Source organism: Abrus precatorius, unplaced genomic scaffold (assembly GCF_003935025.1).
Source record: "Abrus precatorius isolate BTA unplaced genomic scaffold, Abrus_2018 Scaffold5, whole genome shotgun sequence".
In the NCBI taxonomy this organism is placed as follows: Eukaryota; Viridiplantae; Streptophyta; class Magnoliopsida; order Fabales; family Fabaceae; genus Abrus; species Abrus precatorius.
In genome coordinates, this window is record NW_020874395.1 from 20,872,889 (window position 1) to 20,896,131 (window position 23,243).

The 23,243-nt window shown below is 31.5% G+C and overlaps 2 protein-coding genes across 3 annotated transcripts; both read right to left on the reverse strand.

The window, feature by feature from the left end:
• Positions 1–293: 293 nt before the first annotated feature.
• Positions 294–632, reverse strand: LOC113866901. Its single transcript, XM_027501699.1, has one exon. It carries the CDS (start codon positions 630–632, stop codon positions 294–296), a length of 339 nt encoding a protein of 112 aa, XP_027357500.1.
• Positions 633–1,637: 1,005 nt separating this feature from the next.
• LOC113867317 lies at positions 1,638–6,240 on the reverse strand. Of its 2 annotated transcripts, XM_027502567.1 has the most exons (3): positions 5,467–6,240; positions 2,673–2,971; positions 1,984–2,606 (listed from the first exon to the last, which is right to left on the reverse strand). In XM_027502567.1, the coding sequence occupies exons 1-3, from the start codon at positions 6,016–6,018 to the stop codon at positions 2,258–2,260; spliced, it is 1,200 nt and encodes a 399-aa protein (XP_027358368.1). In that variant the 5' UTR covers positions 6,019–6,240; the 3' UTR covers positions 1,984–2,257. The 2 variants fall into 2 exon arrangements, with proteins under 2 accessions (XP_027358367.1, XP_027358368.1); XM_027502566.1 differs by having other exon boundaries at positions 1,638–2,971.
• Positions 6,241–23,243: the final 17,003 nt, after the last annotated feature.

The following is a 23,243-nucleotide window of genomic DNA, read 5'->3' on the forward strand; positions in this document are numbered from 1 at the left end:
GGGGTGTTTCGATCATAATTTTCCATCAAAAGTCACTCTTCCATATTGGTGAATTTGGGCATAAGTACTGTATGCAGCAGTAATCAATCTAAAAAATGTTATCAATTTGATTTGACAAAGATGTTATTTTTAAAGGTTAAAAATGAAATTATGGGAATTGGATTACAAAGGACAATTATAAGATATGGCATACACGTTAAGCAAACAAGTAACAGAAATAGATAATAGAATGAAAAGCACGGAACTTGTAGCGAAAATGCCATCTTTACAAAAATGTCACCTATGGCAAATGCTCAAATAATAGTGCTAGCGATCAAGAAATTGCATAGCAGGATACCAACAGTGACAGCTGCACAATCCAACCTAGATGAACCAGAAGCCTTCTTCCCTACAAACTCGCCGGAACTCGGAGCCGCCGGTGCCAATGCCTCTGCCTCAGGAGGAGCTGCAGAACTCATAGGTCTATCAGCACTTGGAGTGGGAAAAAAGGAGGCAATATCTGGTGCAGTGACGTAAGGTAAATCATTTGAAGAGGCTGAGATTGTTGGCTCAGTACTTGAGCTGAGAGCTAGTGAATAGGCTAAAAAGACAAACAGAAAGACAAAGGCAGATAACTTGTAGACAGTAGCCATGAATTGATGAGAACTTTAGCCGAACAGAAGGATGGAAATGGTGATGAGTCAGGGAATGTTGGTAAAATTTGCCAATGTGCATGTGTGACAGTATATACTTGAATTTGTTGATGCATCACGAGAAAGGTAGGAGGTCTAGAGTTTCTATTGTCTCTTTGCATATCTATTTATTGAGAAAATGTATGGTTTCTTTCGATTTGTTTGTTGTCATGTACTACTCCCACCACCAGTCCGGATTACTTTTTGCACCACCCTTTTTTGCTATTCACATTACGCATTTTATCATCACTTTTATTTATAATTTAGTTTTCGGGAAAAAAATTTATTCCTTCCAAAAAACCAAATTTCAAAATTATTATTTCTGAAATTTAATTCTAGAAGGTATTAAACATGCTTTTAAAACTAGGCTCTGAAGGTTACAGTAAAATAAGTGGTACGAATAATAAAAAGAAGTGATGCAAATAGCAATCCCTCGCCGAATATAAGTTCTGTCACATGCCTAAGGTTTTGGACTTTCGAATACAAGGGGCCCATTTATCTCACCCTTGCTTCCCTACCCCATGTGACCAGCTTGCATAGGTCCACAAACCTTGATGTGGCCAATCAATTGTCAGTTTTGAAATATTACAGTGAGAAAATTAAGTGTAGTAGCGATAAAAAGACAAACAAAATTCAGACAGTTCATAGTTTAAAGCCATGCCAAATAAAATGCCTCAAAGTTTTCATACATCTTTGAATCATATAAGTACTTTGGTTTTCAAAATAGTTGAAATTGTACCTGCTTAGTTAGTTCAAGTGACAGCTTAATTTCGGGTATTGAGTTCAAGTTTCGTAATTAAAAGAATAGAAATAAAACTTAATCTTTTTAATTGAATTTACTTTGTTCAATTTAAATTAGTCAAGACTCAAAGTGACTTCTTGATATTAAAGGGGACACACCAAAACATGAATAAATAAATAAAATAAAAAAATTTGCGTCCAAAATTTTCAAAGGGATTTAATTCACTAAAATCAAAATGATTAGGGATTCCTACCATGGTTTAAGTTGCTGAACTCATTATATTCCAGATCCTTGAAGAATATCATTACCTACCATGTGAGATTCACATGACAATAGGTTGTAGCATGATGGCCCCTGCGGCATGCTACAGTGATGGTGAGCAATAGAAGATAAGATCAGAATATGGAATAAACTGAGAGGTCTTCTGCTTATGTCCCCACTGAAACAATCCAGCAATCCCGCAACTACGGACTGTGGTCCAATCGTAGTGAATTTGGGTCTCCCACTATTTGAACAAGATTTAACTGCCCTATGCCTAAGATTGAGAATAAAATATTAGATCGTCGAAGCTATTGAATTCTGAAACAATTGTATCCTGTAAAGTACATGGAATACATGGCATGATGTATAGCAACAACTTTAGTAATGCTACAAACCAAAAAGAATTAATACAACAATCCCAACTCCTGCAATCATTCCTCTTTTGGAATAGACCAGTGCAGAAATAAATAAAGGTTACAATAAAAGGCCTCAATTCTGGTGAATTGGTAAATATCAACAACCAAGCCAAATTTATATCCAAACCAATGCCAAAAATTCAGATCATTAAGTACAGCTTCTCTAACTAGAGAAGCCTAAGGTGTGCTGTATCATTCAGCCTCTTTATCTGCCAACCAGTTCTCAGAGAATGCTGTAACACGGTCACTGAAGAGTCTTCTATGCAGAACTTATGTGACATCAGTGGGCTACATCCAAGAAGGCCAGTTAGGAGACACTTAATAGGCACAGAGTGAGTAAATAGTCCTATACAAGAGACAGATGGTGAAAAGCTGCTGAAACCAGAAGAATTATGCAGAGAATTTTGGTGGTTTACGTTGCCAGAGGAAATCTCATCTTCAATCTCGTCTCCAGTAGTTGTAACAAATTGTAGCCTGCTCTTACCAGATTTTTTCCTTGAAAATGCAGGTCGGTGCCTATTGGGCAAATCCCATTGATTTGGAGGGAGAGAAGGGCCATCTTGGTCATGAATTGAGTTTGGCAGGAGAGCATGGGAATTATGTTGTGGAAATGCCTGGCTATCATTTTGGTGTGATGATAAATCTAATCTCAATTTTTCATATAATCCCAGGACGGTTCCATTTAAGAAGTGAATCATCCGGAATTCTACTTGTCTAAGTGATTCTCCAGAAGGTGCAGTAAAATCTGGCTGGAACCTGTCAATTAAGCCCTGAATTTCAGGGGTATATATTTCTGATCGAAGGCAGCCCTCCCAATTCCCTTGACTAATCTCTGCAAGGGCGTCAGAGGATTGAATTTGATCCTCTGAAAAATTGACTTCCTGTCCATTGGAATTTTAGAGTAAGATTTCAAGCACGAGATTCTGAAATGTAACTAGTCTTTTTCTCATTGGTAGGGATGCAACCATCAGAAGTGAAATTTCTGAAGATGAAGTTCAATGTAAAATAATCACGTTAATTTTTCTACAAATATATACACAGTTCCAGCCTTATCTATAACGTGACACTTTCCATCTTTTAATGTGCTTTAAGCTAGCAGGTCACTCACACTCTTAATATATGGTAGAAGGAGCTGCCACAATGGAAAATTCCCTCATGATTTTCACCACTGATTCCAGTAAACTAATTTCTTGTGTTGATTTTGTTGTAAACTAATTTTGTGTTATATTTGTTCATGTCTTCCAACCATTCAAGACCCTCAACCACATCTTTCTGAACAATATTATTTAGTGTCTAGCATCAAAAGCATAGTTTCCGCTGGAATTTTTCAGTTTCCACCTTTCCAATGATGCTTTTGATTATATGGAGATAACATCTATAATTTTGATTCACACAAGTCAGCATTTAATTATAAGGCAATAATAATAGTCAGCCGTGAGATCTTTATTTTTATTTTTTTTCCCATTCTCCTCCCCAAGTTCACAAATACGGTATTTAATCTCACACTACCTACGTTGTATAAAACTTTAGAACAACAGTATACATGCTTCTGGCAAATTGTAGGTGAGAAAATTTAAGATGAATTATAGAGAGTAAACACTCATTTGGTCCTTTAAAGATATAGATGACAGCACATTAATTTTCCAATTATGATAGACACCCTCAATGATAATTAATGCCATTTGATGACTGATTTGATGGCAAGTGAAATTATGGGAGCAGTTTACTGTCACATATATCTTTGGAGAACTAATTTGATGTATTTATGAATAGAAGACCAATATGAAGTCTCGTGTATTTGGAGGATCAAACAAGACTTTTACTGCTGCTTCAAAAATGACCATTAAGAATATGGTGTTATGAAATTTTTAAGAACTCTATATCTTGGAATTAGGAGGTTTTTGGTTATAGGTCAAATTTTAAAAAGATGGTTTTACTCTAATTTAAATTTAAGATGAAATTGGTTCCTAAAAAGTCTAGTTCGTGGTAGATTTATGCAATCAAAATTTTTCCAAACTCTCTTCCTCTCCATTCTCTCTCTCTCTCTCTCTCCAGCTAGATTCAAAGGAAGTTTGTGTATAAGATAAAATTGCAGGAACCACCCATCCATCCAAGAGTCAATACGAGTATGCCAATTTCTATAGTTTAAAGTTAAACAACCAAAAAACTTTACATTCCTATATGTAATTTCCTATATTTTGTACCATTTTAAACTAGTTTTAAAATTTGCCAAACATCCCCTTAGTAGTTTTATCACAATTGATAAAGCAAAACATGAATATCATAAGCATCTAGCATCAGTCGCAGCTAACTTTTCCTTGAAGCATTCCACGTTCAGCATTAATATTATAACTGATACATTTAGCTAAACCTGGAAGACAATGCACGTTCTCCTACTTTCTTCCTTGTTTTTCATCTCAGAATTACCCTATCACATCATCTAATAGTTCTAAACTCTGCATATAATGATAGTTTTGTCCACTGTTCTCTGAGCAATTAAATTGCTTAAAATCTAAATCCCAACGGCATAAATGAGTTTTATGCTAAATTTCATGTCACAAGGGAAATTAGCCAATATCAATTCTATATAAGAAGTGAAAACCAACAAATCTATGAGCAGAAGATTCTACCACTTTCCCCATAACCTTAAAAAGTAGCAGAGTTCTGTAGAACATTATAGCCGGAATGATAATCCAAAACACATGGGCTCCTGGCATATGACCATCTACCAGGAGACATCAATTCAGCATTAAGAAAGATGTCCTACGAGAGTAAAATAAGCTAATATAGTAAATCAACAAGCAAGCACACTCAATGTTGCTATTCACATTTTTTATCAGTCAAGAAATCAGATTGACCATTTTCATTCTCATCTAAACTCAATTGCAAATCCAATGTCATTCCCTCAACTTCCACCATTTACATACTCAAAACCATTCAAAACATGATCAGCATGACCACCTAATTAAACTCCCAAACAAAGCATCGACCCAAATTACTTAAATTCAAAGCATCTACCAAACACAATCTAGAAAACACAAACACGACACGACACAAACACTTGAACATGACTATAATACAATGTATAAAATTAATACAAAATTAACATAACACACAAATATTAATCAGAAGAAAGAATCGATGCTTTAAATTTATATAATTCACTCAATTATTGTTGAAATATTCTCATTTACTCATTGTTATAAAAGCCAAAAAAACAGAAAAGGGAAAAACATCATAAAATGCAGCTAGAAATAGTCTAAATACAAGGCACGAGTACAATACGTGTCAAACACATGCACATAAACAACACCAACATTTCGAGATGTCTGTGATTCTTGCACACAATTGAGCAAATTTAAAGTGAGAAAACTACCTTACAGACCGAAATCGCAGTTGACCGTGCCCGATCCAACGGCGACGAATAAACCGCACTGAACCGAACCCCCTGAGACTTGAGAAAAACGGCCAAAGCCCTCGCCTGCCGTTTCCCGTTCGCCGTTAATGCTGCGGCAGGGCACCGGCCACCGACCAAATCTGGCGCCAAATTCAACTCACACTCGCCGTGGCTGATCAGAAAAACCTCCGTCACATCATCATCCCCAACCACCGCCGAGAAGCTCCGGGAGAGAGCCGGCGGAGGCGACGGCAGCTGCGGCGGCGGGCCGAGGACGTTGTAAGGGTCCCAGACCTTGATGGAAGGGCCGAGGCGCGGCGTGCCGAGCGACGAAAGCTGCGGCGACAACGGCGACGCGGAGGCGTGGCACGGCAGCATCTCGGGCTCTTGTTCTAGAACCTTCTTGACCATGTGGTTCCCCAATTGGGCCCGGCCCAGGGGCCCATTAATGTTTCTATCGTCTTCTTCTTCTGGTTCCTCTTCCTCTTCTTCGCTGTCTTCCACAACTTGCACTGATTGGTTGACACCCATACTTACTGAAACGACGTCGCGTCCCGGATCCTACAACGATGCGGAGTTTTATTGCTCAGATTTGAAACGCATCGCGTTAAGCATTTGGGAATGATAGGGATCTGTAGTGAGGTGAAGATGGGTTTGTGAATAGATATGAAGAGAAGTAGATCTCACTGTGTGGATTTTTCATCGTGTTGGGACTTCACCCGTCATTCTCCTCAGCTTAAATCTCCCCTATTTGATGAATCACTGCGCTTCTGTGTATATATAATATTATGGTGTGAACTAAGGTGAAGACGAAGCTTAAGGGAGCCACTACCCACTAAAATCTGTCTTACTTTATTTGTTTTTCTTTTTTTCTTAAGGAAAATTTTATAAATATTATTATTATTTGAAAGGTACTTATTAAAAAAATTAAGAAGTGTGCATATATTTTTACTTTAATTTATGGTATATTTTTAAAAAAAATATTATTTAATAACGTTTGATGTTAATTAAAATTATGTTTATTTATTCGTGTTTGTAAAATTCTAAGCAATATTAATTAATGTATTTTTAATCATACTTTTCTTTATCTAATTTTAAATATTTTACACATTTATTATATAAATAATAAAATTATAAATTATATTAATATTAAAAAATTATTATAAATAGAATATTAAATATATTTTTAATTTATGTTATCTTACAAAATTGACGAAAAATGTATGTTAATTTTAAAAAAGTTATAATTGTTCTGTTGGATTACTTTTTAGTATTTAAAAATTATAGAAAAGGATTTATTTAAATAAAATAAAATAATATTATATTTATTAAAAAGGATGAAATAGAATGAATTAGTGTACTATAATTTATTTTAGTAAGCTTTTATTATTTTGGCTAGACTAGTAATTTAATTTGATGATCAAAATCTACGTAATATAATTTTAGAACACTTACGTGATATGTTGAATTTAATTTGATCAACAAGAAAAACTAATAACACTTCAATAATAAAAAGTGATTAAAAAACTTACACAATTTAATTTCAGTTCTTTACGAAATTTATTTTAAATTTAAAATAAACTCATTACAAAAATAAAAGTTTAAAAGTTTAAGAAAACTTTAAATAAATAAACTTAAAAAGCTAGGGCTAGAAATTAAGTTATTGATTTTAGCTAGATGCATTAAAATAAAGATTTAAATCATGCATAGACATATTTTAAGTGGTTTTTTTAATAAAAGCACAGCCTTTTCAAAATAAAATTACACATGTGTCTTAAGAATTTTTATTTTTTTTTTACATAAATATTCTGAAATTCTAATGTAGAAGTCAATTAAAACGAATTCACTTTTAAATTTGAATTTGTGCCTCTAACAAAAATTGACTTTAAATGACTTGAATTTTTCACAGAAGTCAACTTTAATCGACTTTCATCCTCCGTTGAAGCCGATTCAAGTCGATTTAAGTTGTTGATTTGTAGATCTAAATAAGTCAATTATAATCAACTTCCATAATAGAGTGAAGATGATTAAAATCAACTTTTGTTAATGTTTAGAGATGATTATAATCGACTACTATATAGTCGATACGTGAGAGAGGCGAGACCAGAAAGAAGAAAGTAGTGAGAGAACCAAGACTAGAGAGAAAGAAGGCCAGAGAGAGGGATCAAAGATCAAAGATCAAAGATCAAAGATTAATTTTGTTGATCATATTGTCAGCAAGCTGTCAATACAGATAAATTAATTTTTAAATATATTTAGTTGATTTATAATTAGTTATTTTTGTATTTAATTTAATGTATTATTAATTCTGTAATTATATGTTTAGAAAGATGTATAAATGTTAATATTATATTGTAAATTAATTATAGTTGTTGTTATAATTATAATTATTATATTGAGAATGCAAATAAAATTCTATAATATATTTATAGTTATATGATGATTGATTTTTGTATTGTAGTAATTTATAATTATAATAATTTTGTTATAATATTTTAATTTAAATCTTGTATATATTATTTTGTTATTGTACAAAAAGCTCGAATTTCAAAAAGTAGGCGTTATAATATGATAGTTTCTCCAAATTCAAGAATAGAACCATTTCTTAGGCAAACTGGTTTTTGGCATGTTGCACAGATAGTTTCAGTATTTGATTATGATAGGACACTCATAAGTGCACTTTGTAGAACGTTGGAGGCCTGAGTCACATACATTTCATTTTTCATATGGAGAATGTACGATCACATTGGAGGATGTTGTGTTTCAACTAGGCTTACGTGTGGATGGAGTCCCTGTGAGTGGTTGCATTGAAGCGTGGCAGAAATTTTATAATCGGAATATATGGGCATTGTGTGAAAATTTACTTTGAGCAGTTCCTAATGAGAGAAATATAAAAGGATTTTTTGTAAATTTACAATGGTTCACACATATATTTGGAGCATTACCTCACAATGCTGATGGACAAACTATTATCCATTACACTAAAGCGTACATAATGGTTCTATTTGGTGGGGTATTGTTTCCAGATAAATTAGGATTTAGGGTGCATATGAAGTGGCTACCTCTTTTAGCTGATTTTACTGAGATTTCAAATTATAGTTGAGGTTCTGCTGTTCTAATATTCCTTTATCATGAGCTTTGTCGTGCAGTGAAATACAATGTCACCAAAATTGCAGGTTATTTCTTGCCTCTTCTACAGTCTTAGGCATGGTACAAAATACCTCAGTTAGACCCTAGGCACCATCATCTTCTCACTTTTCCACTAGCATTAAGGTACATTTATTATTGAATATATTAATTTTTGTTATTTATATATGTTAAATTTGCACCCTAAAAACTAATTATGCTTATTTTAGGTAGAAAAGTTTTAGGTCATCGACGAGATCAGATACGGATAAGTTATTGCGATATAGGAGGATCATTGATTCAATTGACATTAATGGGGTAAGTTCAAAGAGGATGTATTCTACTAACTTTTATTGACTTTTAATTTTATTTTTTGGTCTAATATTTGTTTTTGATTATTTCAGTTTAGGTGGATACCTTACAACAACAATGAGGTCAGGAACATTACACCTCCTTTTGTGTATGATGAGGCTAATGTTTGGGCATTTGTGACTGCTCTTATATAGTTTACTGTGATTGAGTGGCACCTTGTTGATTGCATGGTTCGACAATTTGGTTGAGCATAACACATACCAATTAGCCCGATAAATATTGATCGATTGCATGCTAAAGATAGGAGGGGTGATCTAGAGATATAGTGGCCTGATTATCACCAAACATGGCATGTTACATGGGAGGCACATAAGGAGCAACGAGTTCAATATCCTCTAGCTAATGATGATCGTCCCTCTGTCAAGTATTTCCAATGATATTTGTCAGTCGCTAATAGATTTTTGTCATTGGATAGAGCCCCACAGAATCCAAAGCTTAGGAACTTGCCTAATGATGTAGCACTACATGCTCCCCCAGTACTTGACATCACACACCCTGATGACGTTCTAGATATATGTCTTTCAGCTGTCATTTGCATGCAAGTACATGTGCTAGTAGTTGCCAATACCCCAATGAAGCGCATATACCAGCCGACTCCCTAGCACATGATGTACAACCTGATGCACATCCCACTGTACAGCCTACTTCACACCACATATACCACCCGACATCCATATACCCCAACCAGTACTTCATGTCAGGACATAGCCAACAACAATACATGTCTGACCCTTCTCAACATCAGTTCATGTCGGGCCTTAGCCAACCATATATGACTCCCAACCAGCAGTTTATGGCAGGTCCTAGTCATCATTTCATGTATGATTCTTTTCTTACTCAAATTCCTACGCCGCATTTTGTCACAAGTCTATCCCAAGATGATATTGCATGACATATATTTTTTAGTCTACCTTTCATTTCAGATGTTGAGGTTATAAGCTACATTCATCTGAGACATGTGCACCAATTCAAGAGGTTCAACAACTAGATCATTTCTATCGACCATCGCCAACGCATCAGGAGGAAGAGGATGAGCTCGATGACTAGGAGGAAGAAGTGGATGACCAAGATGAGCCACAGGAGGAATAGCACATACGTCATAGACCAGTACGACAGATTGTACATTGTCGCTGTGCAACAGGGAGTCATATTGCTGGCCCCAAACCCAATAGGCGTGGCTTATAGTGTTTCAAATTGATATGTATGGTAGACTTTTAATTTAGTTGATATAATTATTTTAATTATGCATTTTTGTCTTTTTATTATTCAAGCATAGTGGTGTAAGACATTTATGTTTAACTTGCTTTAAGTTTTAATGTAATTTGAAATTTATCATTTTTATATATGATTAGTTTAGCTTAGTTAAATAAATCGATTTGTGGTAGACAATAAGCTGATAGAAAATATATATTCGTTAGGAAAATTGGTTACATAAACAAAACAATATTACGATTACTACACAGGGAAATAAGGCGATAAACAACAAATATACTACAACACATTAAACTTAACACCAAGGATTCTTTTACAACATAACACAGTAAATCAATTATGTTGGCTAGAGGATATAGCACATAGGCATGTCCGTCTAGTGTGACCGGTACCTCTATACAATTCACATTGATTTCCCTGGCTCAAATCATTTTCATCCATTTCATTGTGAAACCTCATTTAAACCGGCCAACCCTCAAGACTTCGTTTAAGTGTAGGATTTGGTCATATAGGAAGGCCAGTTTATGGTGGCTACATATCTTCATTAGGAATTGAAGAGAATTATGTTTTGTACAAATTGAACACGAACTCCATGCTATAAACATCATGAACAAAAGAGGTCAAATCTCTTCGAGCATCAGAGCACGCAGTGAGTGCATGATGACATGGATAATGTAACTTTTGAAATTCTTCACAGTCACATCATTGCTCTGTTAAAAGCACCCTAAATTCCTGTTGACCACGACTTCCCATGTTATCTCTTTCAAACACCAAGTATTCTAACGCATTGCGGGTTACTCGAGTGGTACTCATATTTCCAAAGTGTTTCCTATGCTCTTCAATTGCATTTAACAATGTCTATGAAAATTTTTTGCCACTAGCAAGTTGCGTCTTTGCCTCTGTTCCCTTTTGTCTGAACAACTCAATAAGACGATAATATGTTTACTTAACTATGGTTGTAATAGGAAGATTACAAGTACCTTTCATGATCGCATTCATACACTCTGATAGATTAGTAGTCATGTGCCCAAAGCGATGACCCTCATCAGCATATTGAGCCCACTTTGCACGTGGTATGTTGTTAGCCCATACACACATTGCGGGATCTACATCGGCCAATGCTCTAAACCAGTACAAGAAATAATGTTCAGTCTTTGCATATGCTGCATTCAACAACAATCGCTTTGCACTTTTGTTCTTGAACTTTACAGCAAAATTTGATGCAATGTGTCACGAACAGTATGCATGATAGGTTGAAGGGGAATGCCACCCACTATCTGTAGCTTCTAGAGCTGCTTTGATAGCATGATGCCTATCAGATATGACAAGTATGCCCTCTTGTGGTGTCATATGTTGACGAACATTTCTAAAAAAAATGATCATACTTCTTTTGTCTCTCCTTCCACCACTGCAAATGCTACTGGCAAGATATTTGAGTTGTCATCTTAGGCAATTACCATCGACAATGTTCCACTATACTTGCCATACAAGTGTGTCCCATTAATTGAAATCAATTTTTTGCAATATTTGAATGCCTCTATGCATGGTGGATAAGTCCAGAAAAGATGGAACATAAAGTAACCATAATCTACAACATCACCAATATAGTATGGTCCAGTTTGCATTTAGATAATAGTACCTGGCAAATAAAACAGCAAGCCACCCAACCATCTTGGAAGTTCATTATACGGTTTTTCTCAATTTCCATATATCATAGCAATAGCTTTTTGTTTGCCGAGTCACACTTTTCTATATGTTGTCTTAAACCTCAACTCTGAATCGACTGATGCTTGTAGAGATTTGATTTTTATCGTCAGATTTGCTTGGATCATGGGGTATATGTAGGCACAGATAATATTATAATCTAGCTAAGCATGTTGATTCATAGACTTTGGAAAGACATGTGTGTGGTCTTGTCAATTTTTGCACTTCCCATAACTGCAATTTCTGGCGAAAAGTGACACTAATACTCTAATTACAGTCAATGCAAACTTCACACACTTGCAATAAAATTCTATGTGGTCAGATTCATAAACTTTATACTGAACACCTCTTCGGATGCTGTAATTTTTAACAGCAAACATTGTCACAACTCCTTTTATAAGGAACTGAGAACATTGTTTCTACATCACATACTTATTTAAGATAGATAAATAATAGAGAATATGAGTATAAAATTCACTTCCCATTCAAAATAAAAAAAAGTTTCTTACAACAAATATCCAATAGAACAACATAATATTACATTTAGTTTATAATATTCAAAATACACAAAATTATACTACGTAGCTCCATCTACATAAGGTCTCAAAATATAAGGAAAAAAAAAATTTGATACAAAATTACTCGATTCCAACTTCTAACATTTCTCCACTGGCCCATCAGCCTGTGAAGTAGACACAACATCTGTTACATCTGCTCATGTACCACCGTACGATCATCGCAGTACACACGCACACAACGACATAGATAGAAATGCAAGGGTGAACTTACTAAAAATAAAATAAAATCATATATATAGAGCAAAATATTTTTCAAAGCAATAGCCCCATGCATTTCCATCCAATCTAATGCACAACATGAAAATGGTTTCTAACTGGTTTCACAACCTAAGTAATCCAGAAGAAACCCATTTCAGTATCTAGATCCAGATAGCATAGCACAACAACTTAGCATGAACTTACCATTACACGTTTACCCACCTAAACATGTAACTCGGTTCTATAATGATGTAAAACATATATCTCAACATGATGCAGAACCACTAAAATTGTTTTAACAGCTCAGCTAAGACTTGTTCATAGGTAAGTGTACATGTCAAAAGTAATAAAGGATTATAAAATAAGTTCTTAAAATATCATCTCACAAGAATTATTTTCAATTATCAAGAATTTCTTAATTTAAATGTTTGAACTTAAAGGATACAAAATAAATAAAACAATGAGTAAATGTGAAACTAATAAAAAAGAAATAAAAAATAGCACAACCTCTTATAATAAACTAATCAAAAAAGACTTTAGGCGTATAGTTTTATCTTTATACTTTTCTATGTTTACTTTTAGATTAATTTTAATTACAAATCCTTTATGATTACCAACCACTCATACTAAATCTATTAACACTCAATGATCATGCAATGTTAATAGTATTTTTCCTAAGCTATTACCCTTAATGATCAGGCAAATTAAAAGAAAGAGAAAACATAAAGAGTCTATGAGTTGTTAATTTAATAACGATTGAAAGAGAATAATTAAGTTTGATCCATCAAATCCTTTGTCTCATGTTATCCTATAAATTTATTAACTATATGTGGTACGATCACCTACAATATAATTAATTATAGTATGTTTAAAAGTTATCAATTTTAAACATATAAATATAGCGCAATAAGGTAAACCACCAATTAAGAAAGGAAACATGAAATTATTATTAATCATAAAGATTTGATAAAGTCATGCAAAGAATTCACCATAACCCTAACTATGGATTTAGCTAGACATAATATAAAAGAAAACAGAAATAATACTAACCAAATCCATAGTTATTCAAAAAGTAAATGCAAATGCAAACTAGAAAAGTCTCCAATTGAGAAAAGATAAAGAGAGATCTTGTCCCAAGACGCGCTCTCAAAGGGGTATAAAGAAATGTGTAAAAGGGGTAGAAAGAATAATATCAAAAGGATGTGTAAAAGTATATTAAACTTGTTGCCTCTAGGGTTCCTTGAAAAGAGTTTCAAAACCCTAAAATTGCTTTAAAGTTGGTAAGCGCATCCGTGCATGACCATAAGCACAGTCGTGCGTGTGGCTTGAAGCACGCTTGTGCTTATTATTGGGGTATCAGTGTGCTAGCTACTGTAAAGCTCTAATTTTCAACTAATTTGAGCCCAAAATGCACCAAAAACCTAACTATTACCTTCTCGCATTAATCTGCACAATAATTGTAGAAATTAGTGTAAAAACTTGATAAAATAATGTTCACTCATAAATACATAGACTATAGTAACATGCCAAAATACAGACTTATCACATGACTATTGGATGTTTATAACTTTAATATGAGTGATTGGTGATCATAAGGAAATCAGGATTAAAATTAAACTAAAAGTAAATATAAAGAGGTGTAAAGGTGAAACTGAAGCTCTAGGTTCATCTCAAATAATTTTCTTGTTAGAAGTTGCATTGTTTTCTTAATCTTTTAATTACCTTTTCATTTAATTATTTCATACTGTCATTTTACTTTCTTATGTTGCTTTTAAGTTCAAATAATTAAATCATGAAATTCTTGGTAATTGGAAATAATATTTGTAGTACAATATTTTGGAAACTCAATTTTAGAACTCATTTTATTACTATTCAATGGGCACATTTGCCGACGAACAAGTTTTTAGCATCATTGTTGGGGATTGTTTTCAAATATTGAGAAAATTAAGAGTTTAATTGATTTAAACATTTATTTTATTTTTTAGATAATTTCTATTTAATTTCCTTTGTTATGTGCTCACTTCTAGGTCTATTGTAGATTTAATGTTTGACCTAAAAATTGAAAAAAACTACACATAGACAAAGGAAGGAGTCAGAGAGCAAAAACTGACAAAGAAAAGGAGAACTATGCAAGATTACATTATACTCACTGCTCAAGGTGTTGTTGAAAGTACAATATAGTTATATAGAGGCCAATAACTTTGAGTTGAAATCGACTCTAATCAGCATGATTCAAAACTCTATGCAATTTGGAGGTTTGCCTAATGAAGATCTCAACCTCCATTTGATAGTTTATTTGACTCATTGACACCATAAAGTATAATGGTCTTACTACAAATGGTATCAGGCTTCACTTTTTATCATTCTCTCTCATGAAAAAGGTGAATACATAGTTGTCGATGCTACCAGCTAATTCCATACAACATGGAATGATCGAACTCAATAATTCTTAAGTTTCCCCTATCTCATTCCGCTAAGATCGTTAAAGAATTCTCTAACTTTCAATAGTATCAGTTAGAATCCTTATATGAAGCAAGAACCAAATAAGGCCTATAATAGATGAGATGACATCTTGCATTTCTCGATAACATACACCTCATCATTATATGAATAGAAAAAATGAAATTGCTCTTGTCTAGTAGGCTTAAAGCAACACTCCTTTAGTAGACCAAGTGCAAACTCTGTCTAAGCAAAAACCATAATTTTTTGTAGATTCTATGCTCTTTATATAGAAGCCTCACACACTTAAAGAAAAAATATTTTTTCTCTCAAAGAACTTTTGACTTAGATACTTTTGCCTAGCCAACTTGTAACAATTTTGGAAGTGGAGATCATTTGTGAAGATATATGATATCTTTCTTGAGTCTAAGTAAATGACCTAGAGCACATTTTAGGGACAAGAACTTTTCTCATCTCTTTTTCCTTGAGATTCTTTTAATTTGTGTTTTCTTTTTTAGTGACTATGGATTTCTTTACAATTATTTTTGTTATTTATTTCATTATGAGTAGTTACATCCATAGTTAGAGCTATAGTGGATCCTTTGCACACTTTATATGACTTTATATTTAATGACAATTGTGATTTTCCTTCCTTGATTAGGTTTTATCCTAATGAGTTTATATTTATATCTTAGGAATTGACCACTCTTAATAGATCATAATTGATTACATTGTAGGCTACCGAACCATATGTAGTTAATGGATCTATAGAGAAAACGAGATAAAGAATTACATCGACTAAACTTAATTTTTCTCTTTCAATTGTTATTAAATTAACAAACCCAGGCTCTATGCTTCCTTTCTTTTTCCCTTGCATGACCATTAGGAGTAATAGCTTAGGAAAAATAATACTAATATTAGATTATTATTGGGTATTAATAGCTTTAGTATGAGTGATTGGCAATTATAGAAAAATCAATATTAGAATTAAACTAAAAGTGAACACAAAAAAGTGTAAAAGTGAAACAAAAAGCTCTAGGTTTTAGAAGTTACATTGTTTTCTTGATATTTTAATCACCTTTCGTTTGATTCTTTTGTACTGTCATTTTACTTTATTATGCACTATTTAGGTTTAAAACAATTAATAACAAAATTATTGATAATTGAAAATAATCTCTGTGGAACGATATTCTAGGAACTTAATTTGAGAATTCCTTTTATATTCAATAGGTATACTTGCCCATGAACATATTATTTTCTTATTCAATTGAATCCTGATTCCATAGTTCTTATTCTAGTTTCTTTTCCTTCATTTAGATGCATTTCCTAGTCCAGTTGTAAGGGCACCGTTCCACTCTTCCCATTGGTAAAGAACTTAATCTTGACTCCCAATCATTTTATGTGGACTTTTGCTTGACTAGTCTGTAACACTTTAAATTTAATTTCAATAAATAAGGAATTTCGTAAATTTTTGAAATAATAAAGCTTCCATTTTTAATCTAAGTTTCATCAAACATTTCAAATAAAGAAAGGGGTTACAAATTACATCAAACAGTTGCTACAGGACTTATTCAAATGCAACAGTTTTCAAAATAATGTCCTAAGTCCTATAGCAATTCCATCCACCCCTTCACTGAGTTCAATGTTGATCATCTTGATTACTTGAAAAATGCATGTGAGGGTGAGTACTCTACACTATCTAAAGACACACAGTCAACATAGAGTCTCACCTCCAGCACATTTCCAATACATTAAACAATTGCAATCACAAGCAGCATTATCACACAGCTCAGGTCAATTTAACACCGATGCACTCATGGCATCGACAACATTTCACATTCGTAAGTATAATACACAAACCCGTGCATACACACACCAGCCACACTCACTGTGGCACTATGATCACAGATTTACACCATAAATGGTTGCCGGTTACCCTAACCTCATGGATACCATGTGGGCAGTCACGGGTCGCTCAGCAAAGATAGTGGTCAGAGGTCTAGTCAGGAAGAGAGTGTGTGGCCCATGGTGCACCCGTTCTGAAGTCGGTATCACCACCACTCTCTCCTCCCCAAAGTATTTCTACCGTTTTCATCTTCTACACCCCCAGTGTTGAACCATTTACAGCACATTATAACGGCGCTACATGCCCCATTCACATACATTTCATTCACACACGCAATATTCATGCTTACACATAGCACACAATGCACATTGCATTCAAATACACGACACTAGGCCTACATTCATTTCACATTACATGGCACATGGCCCATATTCATCTATATTACACGGCCCTCGGGCCCACATTTATTCACAATTTTCATTCTATCATGCAACATCTAGAATACAATTCATATTCATCCATTTCGGGTAAATACACAATGTTCACATATCAATGCACATGGCCCACATTTCATTTCTCAATCAACTCTCATTCTTTGCACGTTTTCTACCTTCTAACTCAGCCACAACTCTATATTCAATCAATTACACATGAAAAGAGTAGGGTAGAGTCCCCTTTACGTCGAATTGAAGACCCACACGTTAATCTAGCTTCTGAATGGCTTTGGAGGCAATTTAATCGGTGGAAAAGGGTTTGGGGATGATAAGATCCAAGGGACTTCGAAGGGAGAGGGAGAAATAACCCTCCCCAAATCCTAACCCCCTTTAAATCCTTTTCTGGATGCGATACTCTCGCTACAGCGAGATATTACCTCGCTGCAGCGACACGCCTTCACGTTGCAGCAAAAATCTCAGACGAAACTACATCCTGATTTCTGCAGAATCTCGCTACAGCGAGACCTTCTCACTATAGCGAGACTGCACCCAGAAATGCACCCCAAACTGTTGCTCTGTCACTACAGCGAGAAGGCGACAGTCTTGGTCCTTCCTCCCAGGGCCTTCCCACTACAGCGAGGACAGCCCAAATTACATCCTGCACTTAGGCACTTAGCCCATTTTCAGCCCAACCAGTCCAAACTCATCAATCATACATCTACACATACATACATATATATACATATTCATACTCATTACACAAAAGAACACCATCATTACGCATTCAATGCAAATTCACAACATTCATTTACACTTGTACACATATATATGCATTTAGATTTATATAAATAACAATAATTAATATTACAAAATTCGGGGCGTTACAGTTCTCTTATCTCATTGGTCCTTAATTCTAATTGTATTTGCCTCATAAATTATGGTACTTTGTCTTATACTTTCATTCAATTTATTTTTGCAAATGAACTTAAGGTTTGGTCTTTGAATTGTTGCCAAAGTTTTCTCCTTCCTTAGTCCAATTTCACGCGCAAGACCAAAGACAAGATTTTTGTACAATTTTTCTTTGGTCTTTTGGAACATTCCCATATGCTTCTACACTTAGCAATATGTGATAAAAATTATGGGCTTCCAAGACATCATCAACTTATAAAATAAAGAGTTAATATTTTAAGGCTCGTTGAACTAAATTCTTGACCATTTTGGCTAATTTTACTAATTATTGCTAAATTTTTATTTTTATCTTTCAATGACTAAATCTAATTCATATGTGTATTGCCTTAGGTGAACAAGAATTAAACAAAATTAATTTAAAAAATTATATCCCATTAATTATTAGTTTACACATTGATCTCATCTCATAATTTCATCTTATATAAGTATGAGTCTTTTTATTACTTATATTAAATCCTAACTCCTATCTATTCTTCGTTTTAAAACAATGAAATTACCATTTAAATAAGAATAATAAAAAATAGGGATGTTGCAATCAATGTCATTTGAAACTAAGGTATCATGGTCAAATTTTGAGTTCGACGTCATTGGGACCACTATGCTAGTTTTTAGAGTTAAGGCATGACGATTTTTCAAAATACCATGTAATTTTTTTTCCTTTAAAACATGTGAAAGAAATTGAAAGGACTAACAAAGAAAATGATGATTTAGCTTTTGGATCACATTAACGTGTCATTTTCTTTGTTAATATTTGTAACTAGTCGATAGAGTTGGTAATATTTGTAACCATGCAAAGTCCTCTATAAATAAAGGATATAACAATTACTATAATTTGATATTATTGGACTTTGATTGGATAGAGTCTTCTTCAGATATTGCATCATTGATCATGTGTTTTTTAAAATGTGGCAACATTATACAATTAGCCATTAGCTTAAAGGTCATTGTAAAACCTATTTTTTAATTAAAATTATACAATTGATTTTGTCCAAGTTGAGAGAATGGTAGATTTATCTAATAATTCTTTGTGAACTATGATTAATTGTTGTTTTATTTTTAAAAGAAATGAACTAATTCATAATCCAGATGGAGTACATAAATAAGTCATTCTAATAATTAATTTAAGTGATTCATTTGTTTAGACTTTGATATCTATAATTGATTAATGTGAATTAAAGCATAAGTCTTAACCCAAAAGCTTATAATGGAAAGGAACTACAGTTAGTACTTGGTATATTTGGCTAAATCTCTTGTTTAGTCATTAATAAAAATCATACAATTACATGAGTTGCTCCATAACTTGCTCCATTAAAGAATTGTGATTTGGGAGAGTGAATTATAAAGGAAGATCTAACTTATTAGTTCTCATAAAATTTAGAGTTAAAACACAACGACTTTTATAACAAAGGTTATGTCTTCAACACAAACTTAAAAATTTATTATAATTATTATTAATATTTATAATTATCTTTGGTGTTCTAATTTCATATAGTATTATATTAAGAATTTTTACTTACATGTGAAGCTTTATTCTTTTTTATTAAATAGATGTACAAGAGGCTTGAATACATTGTGCAGATGAAGTGGTGCACATTCAAGAAGCTTCACCGGTTGCATGATTGACATGGAGTGACACATTTCAAACATTAGTAAGTTTGGATGGTCGCCATGTGTCCTATACCCTAGAGTGGCATATATATGATTGTCTTCACTCCATGAAATGTAACATATGTCGTCTCTTGATTGAGCAAGATTTTAATAAATTGTTTTTAATTTTTCTCCATTGGAGTAAAAAAGCCCAACAACAGTAGCTCTAGTCCAAGCACATTGCTAATAAAGTTAATGACAAACTTGTCATAACTTACTACATGGCTCAAATAATAGCATAAACATTTACTTTTAGTCTTTCCTATATTTGTGTTAAATTTTATAAAAACTAGACAACTGTAGAAATTACCAAATTGATACTTGTTATAATACTTGTAAACTTGAGTGGATATACACTCTTTAAATTGACAATCGTCATATCTCTACTCTCTTAAAGATTAAAGGATATAATTGTTTTACGTGTGAAAAAAAGATATAGAATGTCCTATTGATTTATAAGGCACCATAGAAATTACTAAATTATAATCAACGAGTCATAGCATTTTTTTTTTACATTTTGACAATGATTTATGATAATGATGTTAGGGATGGAAATAGACTAGATTTTGCATAAAAAGATCTAGTTTGTTTAATAATTTTGAAGTCTAAATCTTACTTATTATTTATCATAGACTTTTTATTAAACTTAGTGTGACTTTTTTAGAAACATACTTTGTCTTATTAGTTTTTTTTAATGGTCTACTCGTATTAAACCTTCAATAAGTCATTAATTTTTTTTTATAAATAGGCTATTAAACCATTTAAATATGTATGTTTTTTAAAAAGGTCATAAGGCCTACATCTAAATAAGTTATAAAAAAAAATAGTTTAACATCTTAAATATGTTTAATAAAATTACATATTTCTCTTTCATCAAAACACGTAATCAAGACAACAAATACAAATTAGCGTTATGCATACAACAGATCAAACAACAGTAACTGAAAAAACTCTAGTAAGAAGGATTCTCTTTCTTAAAATGTATGTAGTAAGGACACTCTTTATTTCTAATGAAAAATTAGAATTAAAATTTAAGATTTCATTTATTTCAAAATTTTATTTAATGTAATTATATTTAATTTTTTCATAAGTTCAAATCTGACCTATTTAATTAATTAAGTCTTTTTAAAAATTTAAATTATATTTATTACTTAAATAGGTCAAGTCAGACTATACTTTAAAAAGGACAGGTAACTTAGCTTATTTTTATATTTAATAATGATCCACCTTATCTATTTATATGTAAAATTGACTGCACCTGCTTATTATCTTATGTATTAAATTTTGAAACACATAAAGTCATCTTTATATATGTGACTCTATTTACTTATTACTCTATGCATTAAAATTTGAAACTTATAAAGTCATTCTTATGTGCACTCACTTATTATTTTATGAATTAAAATTTGAAACGTATAACTTATGAATTAAAATTATATTTTATTCATACATATTTATTTTTGAATTGCATTTAAAATTTTTTTATTAGATTTGATAAATTGTATTTAAAATTTTTTTTACTAGAATTTCTGGTTATATTATATACGTTGAATTATTTTATTGTTTAGTTTAATTTAATTTATATTTCAATATTTACTTCAAATACTAAAATGTAATTTGAATAAAAAATATATTTATAAAATTATTAGTTTATATTATATATTATTAAATTAAATTTCTAATGAAAAGACAAGTTTACATATTTAAATTATTTTAGTAATTAGTTTGAGATAATATATAGTTCAATATATATCTCAAAAATTAAAATATTTGTAAAATTATGAGTTTATAATATATATTGTTAAATTACATTTTTAATGAAAAGACAAGTTTACATATTTAAATAATTTTATTAATTAGTTTAATATAATATATAGTTCATATATATTTCAAAAATTAAAATATACATTGAATGTGTGAATAAAAAAATAATTTTTATTATATTAATTTCTTATTTTGTGACTTTTCATATATCTTCAGAAATGACTTCTTCTCTATTTATATAAGTCATATTTATACAATTTTTAAAAATTTATTCATCATTTTTTCTATTGTTATATTTTTTTCTTTATATTTTGTAACCATATCAGTAGTCAAGAATTACTTACCCACGTAAGTACATGTATTTTCAACTTTGATATTTTTTTATTTTATTTCACTAAATTGTGTTATATATTTCAATTTATTTTTTGAGTAAGCATAAAGTCGTATTATTTTTAAATGATATAATGTATTGAATCTTATTTTTAATTGATTAATTTGTATCAAATCGCTTATTATTTTCTTATATTTATCACAAGTAATTTTTTACTTTTATGTTTTTCATTATATTGTAGGAGAACAACAAGTTCCAATGAAGATAAATGTATTTTTCTTAACAATCTGAATTCAACAACAGATGAATAAAAAATAAAAGTGTGAATTTTAATGCATAGAATAATAAGTGAGTGTACGTAAGAGTGACTTTATAAGTTTCAACTTTTAATATATGGAGTAATAAATAAATGGAGTCACATATATAAAGATAACTTTATACGTTTCAAAATTTAATGCATAGAATAATAAGTAGGTGCAGTCAATTTTACATATATTACATTACATGACATTACATACATTACATTTAAATATTACAGCCAATTCTATATTTTTTTTTATCAAAAAGTAAACTTTTAAATTCAGTATACATATTATATTATTATTAATTTTTATTTACAATAATTTTGTATAGTAATTTTATTTATATATAAAAAGTTTAATATATTTTTATTTTTAAATATTAACATATAGTTTTGTGTATATTGATATTCGAAGCAGATTTATAAAATTTTATACATTAGTTGAATAAATATTTTACTTTTTTTATATATTAGTCTAATAAGTTATTATTAAAAAAAATATGATATCATGTTTTAATAATTACATAGTAAAATTTTATTAATAATTTTAAATTATAATTATAAATAGATAGTTTATCATATAAATTTAATTCAATAAATATAAACAAATATATAAATAAAAAATTATAAAGATTTTTATTTAAATTTTACAATTTATATTAAAAAAATTATTATATTTAATAATTTTTTGTTATAATTATTTATTTAAAATTTTATAATAATAAATGATTTATAATATTATGAAACAATGTAAATTATAGTTTTATATTTTAAAAATAAGACATTTGTATGTTTATTTTGTTTTATGCTAAGAAATACTAAATTATACATATTT

What these genes read in the sequence shown, in the direction of transcription:
- LOC113866901 (XM_027501699.1), bottom strand. Translation starts at nt 632, where the DNA reads ATGGCTACTGTCTACAAGTTATCTGCCTTTGTCTTTCTGTTTGTCTTT.
- LOC113867317 (XM_027502566.1), bottom strand. Translation starts at nt 6,018, where the DNA reads ATGGGTGTCAACCAATCAGTGCAAGTTGTGGAAGACAGCGAAGAAGAG. An exon ending in CTGCGATTTCGGTCTGTAAG is followed by an intron (nt 2,972 to 5,466) that starts GTAGTTTTCTCA and finishes TCCAATGGACAG; the next exon opens with GAAGTCAATTTTTCAGAGGA.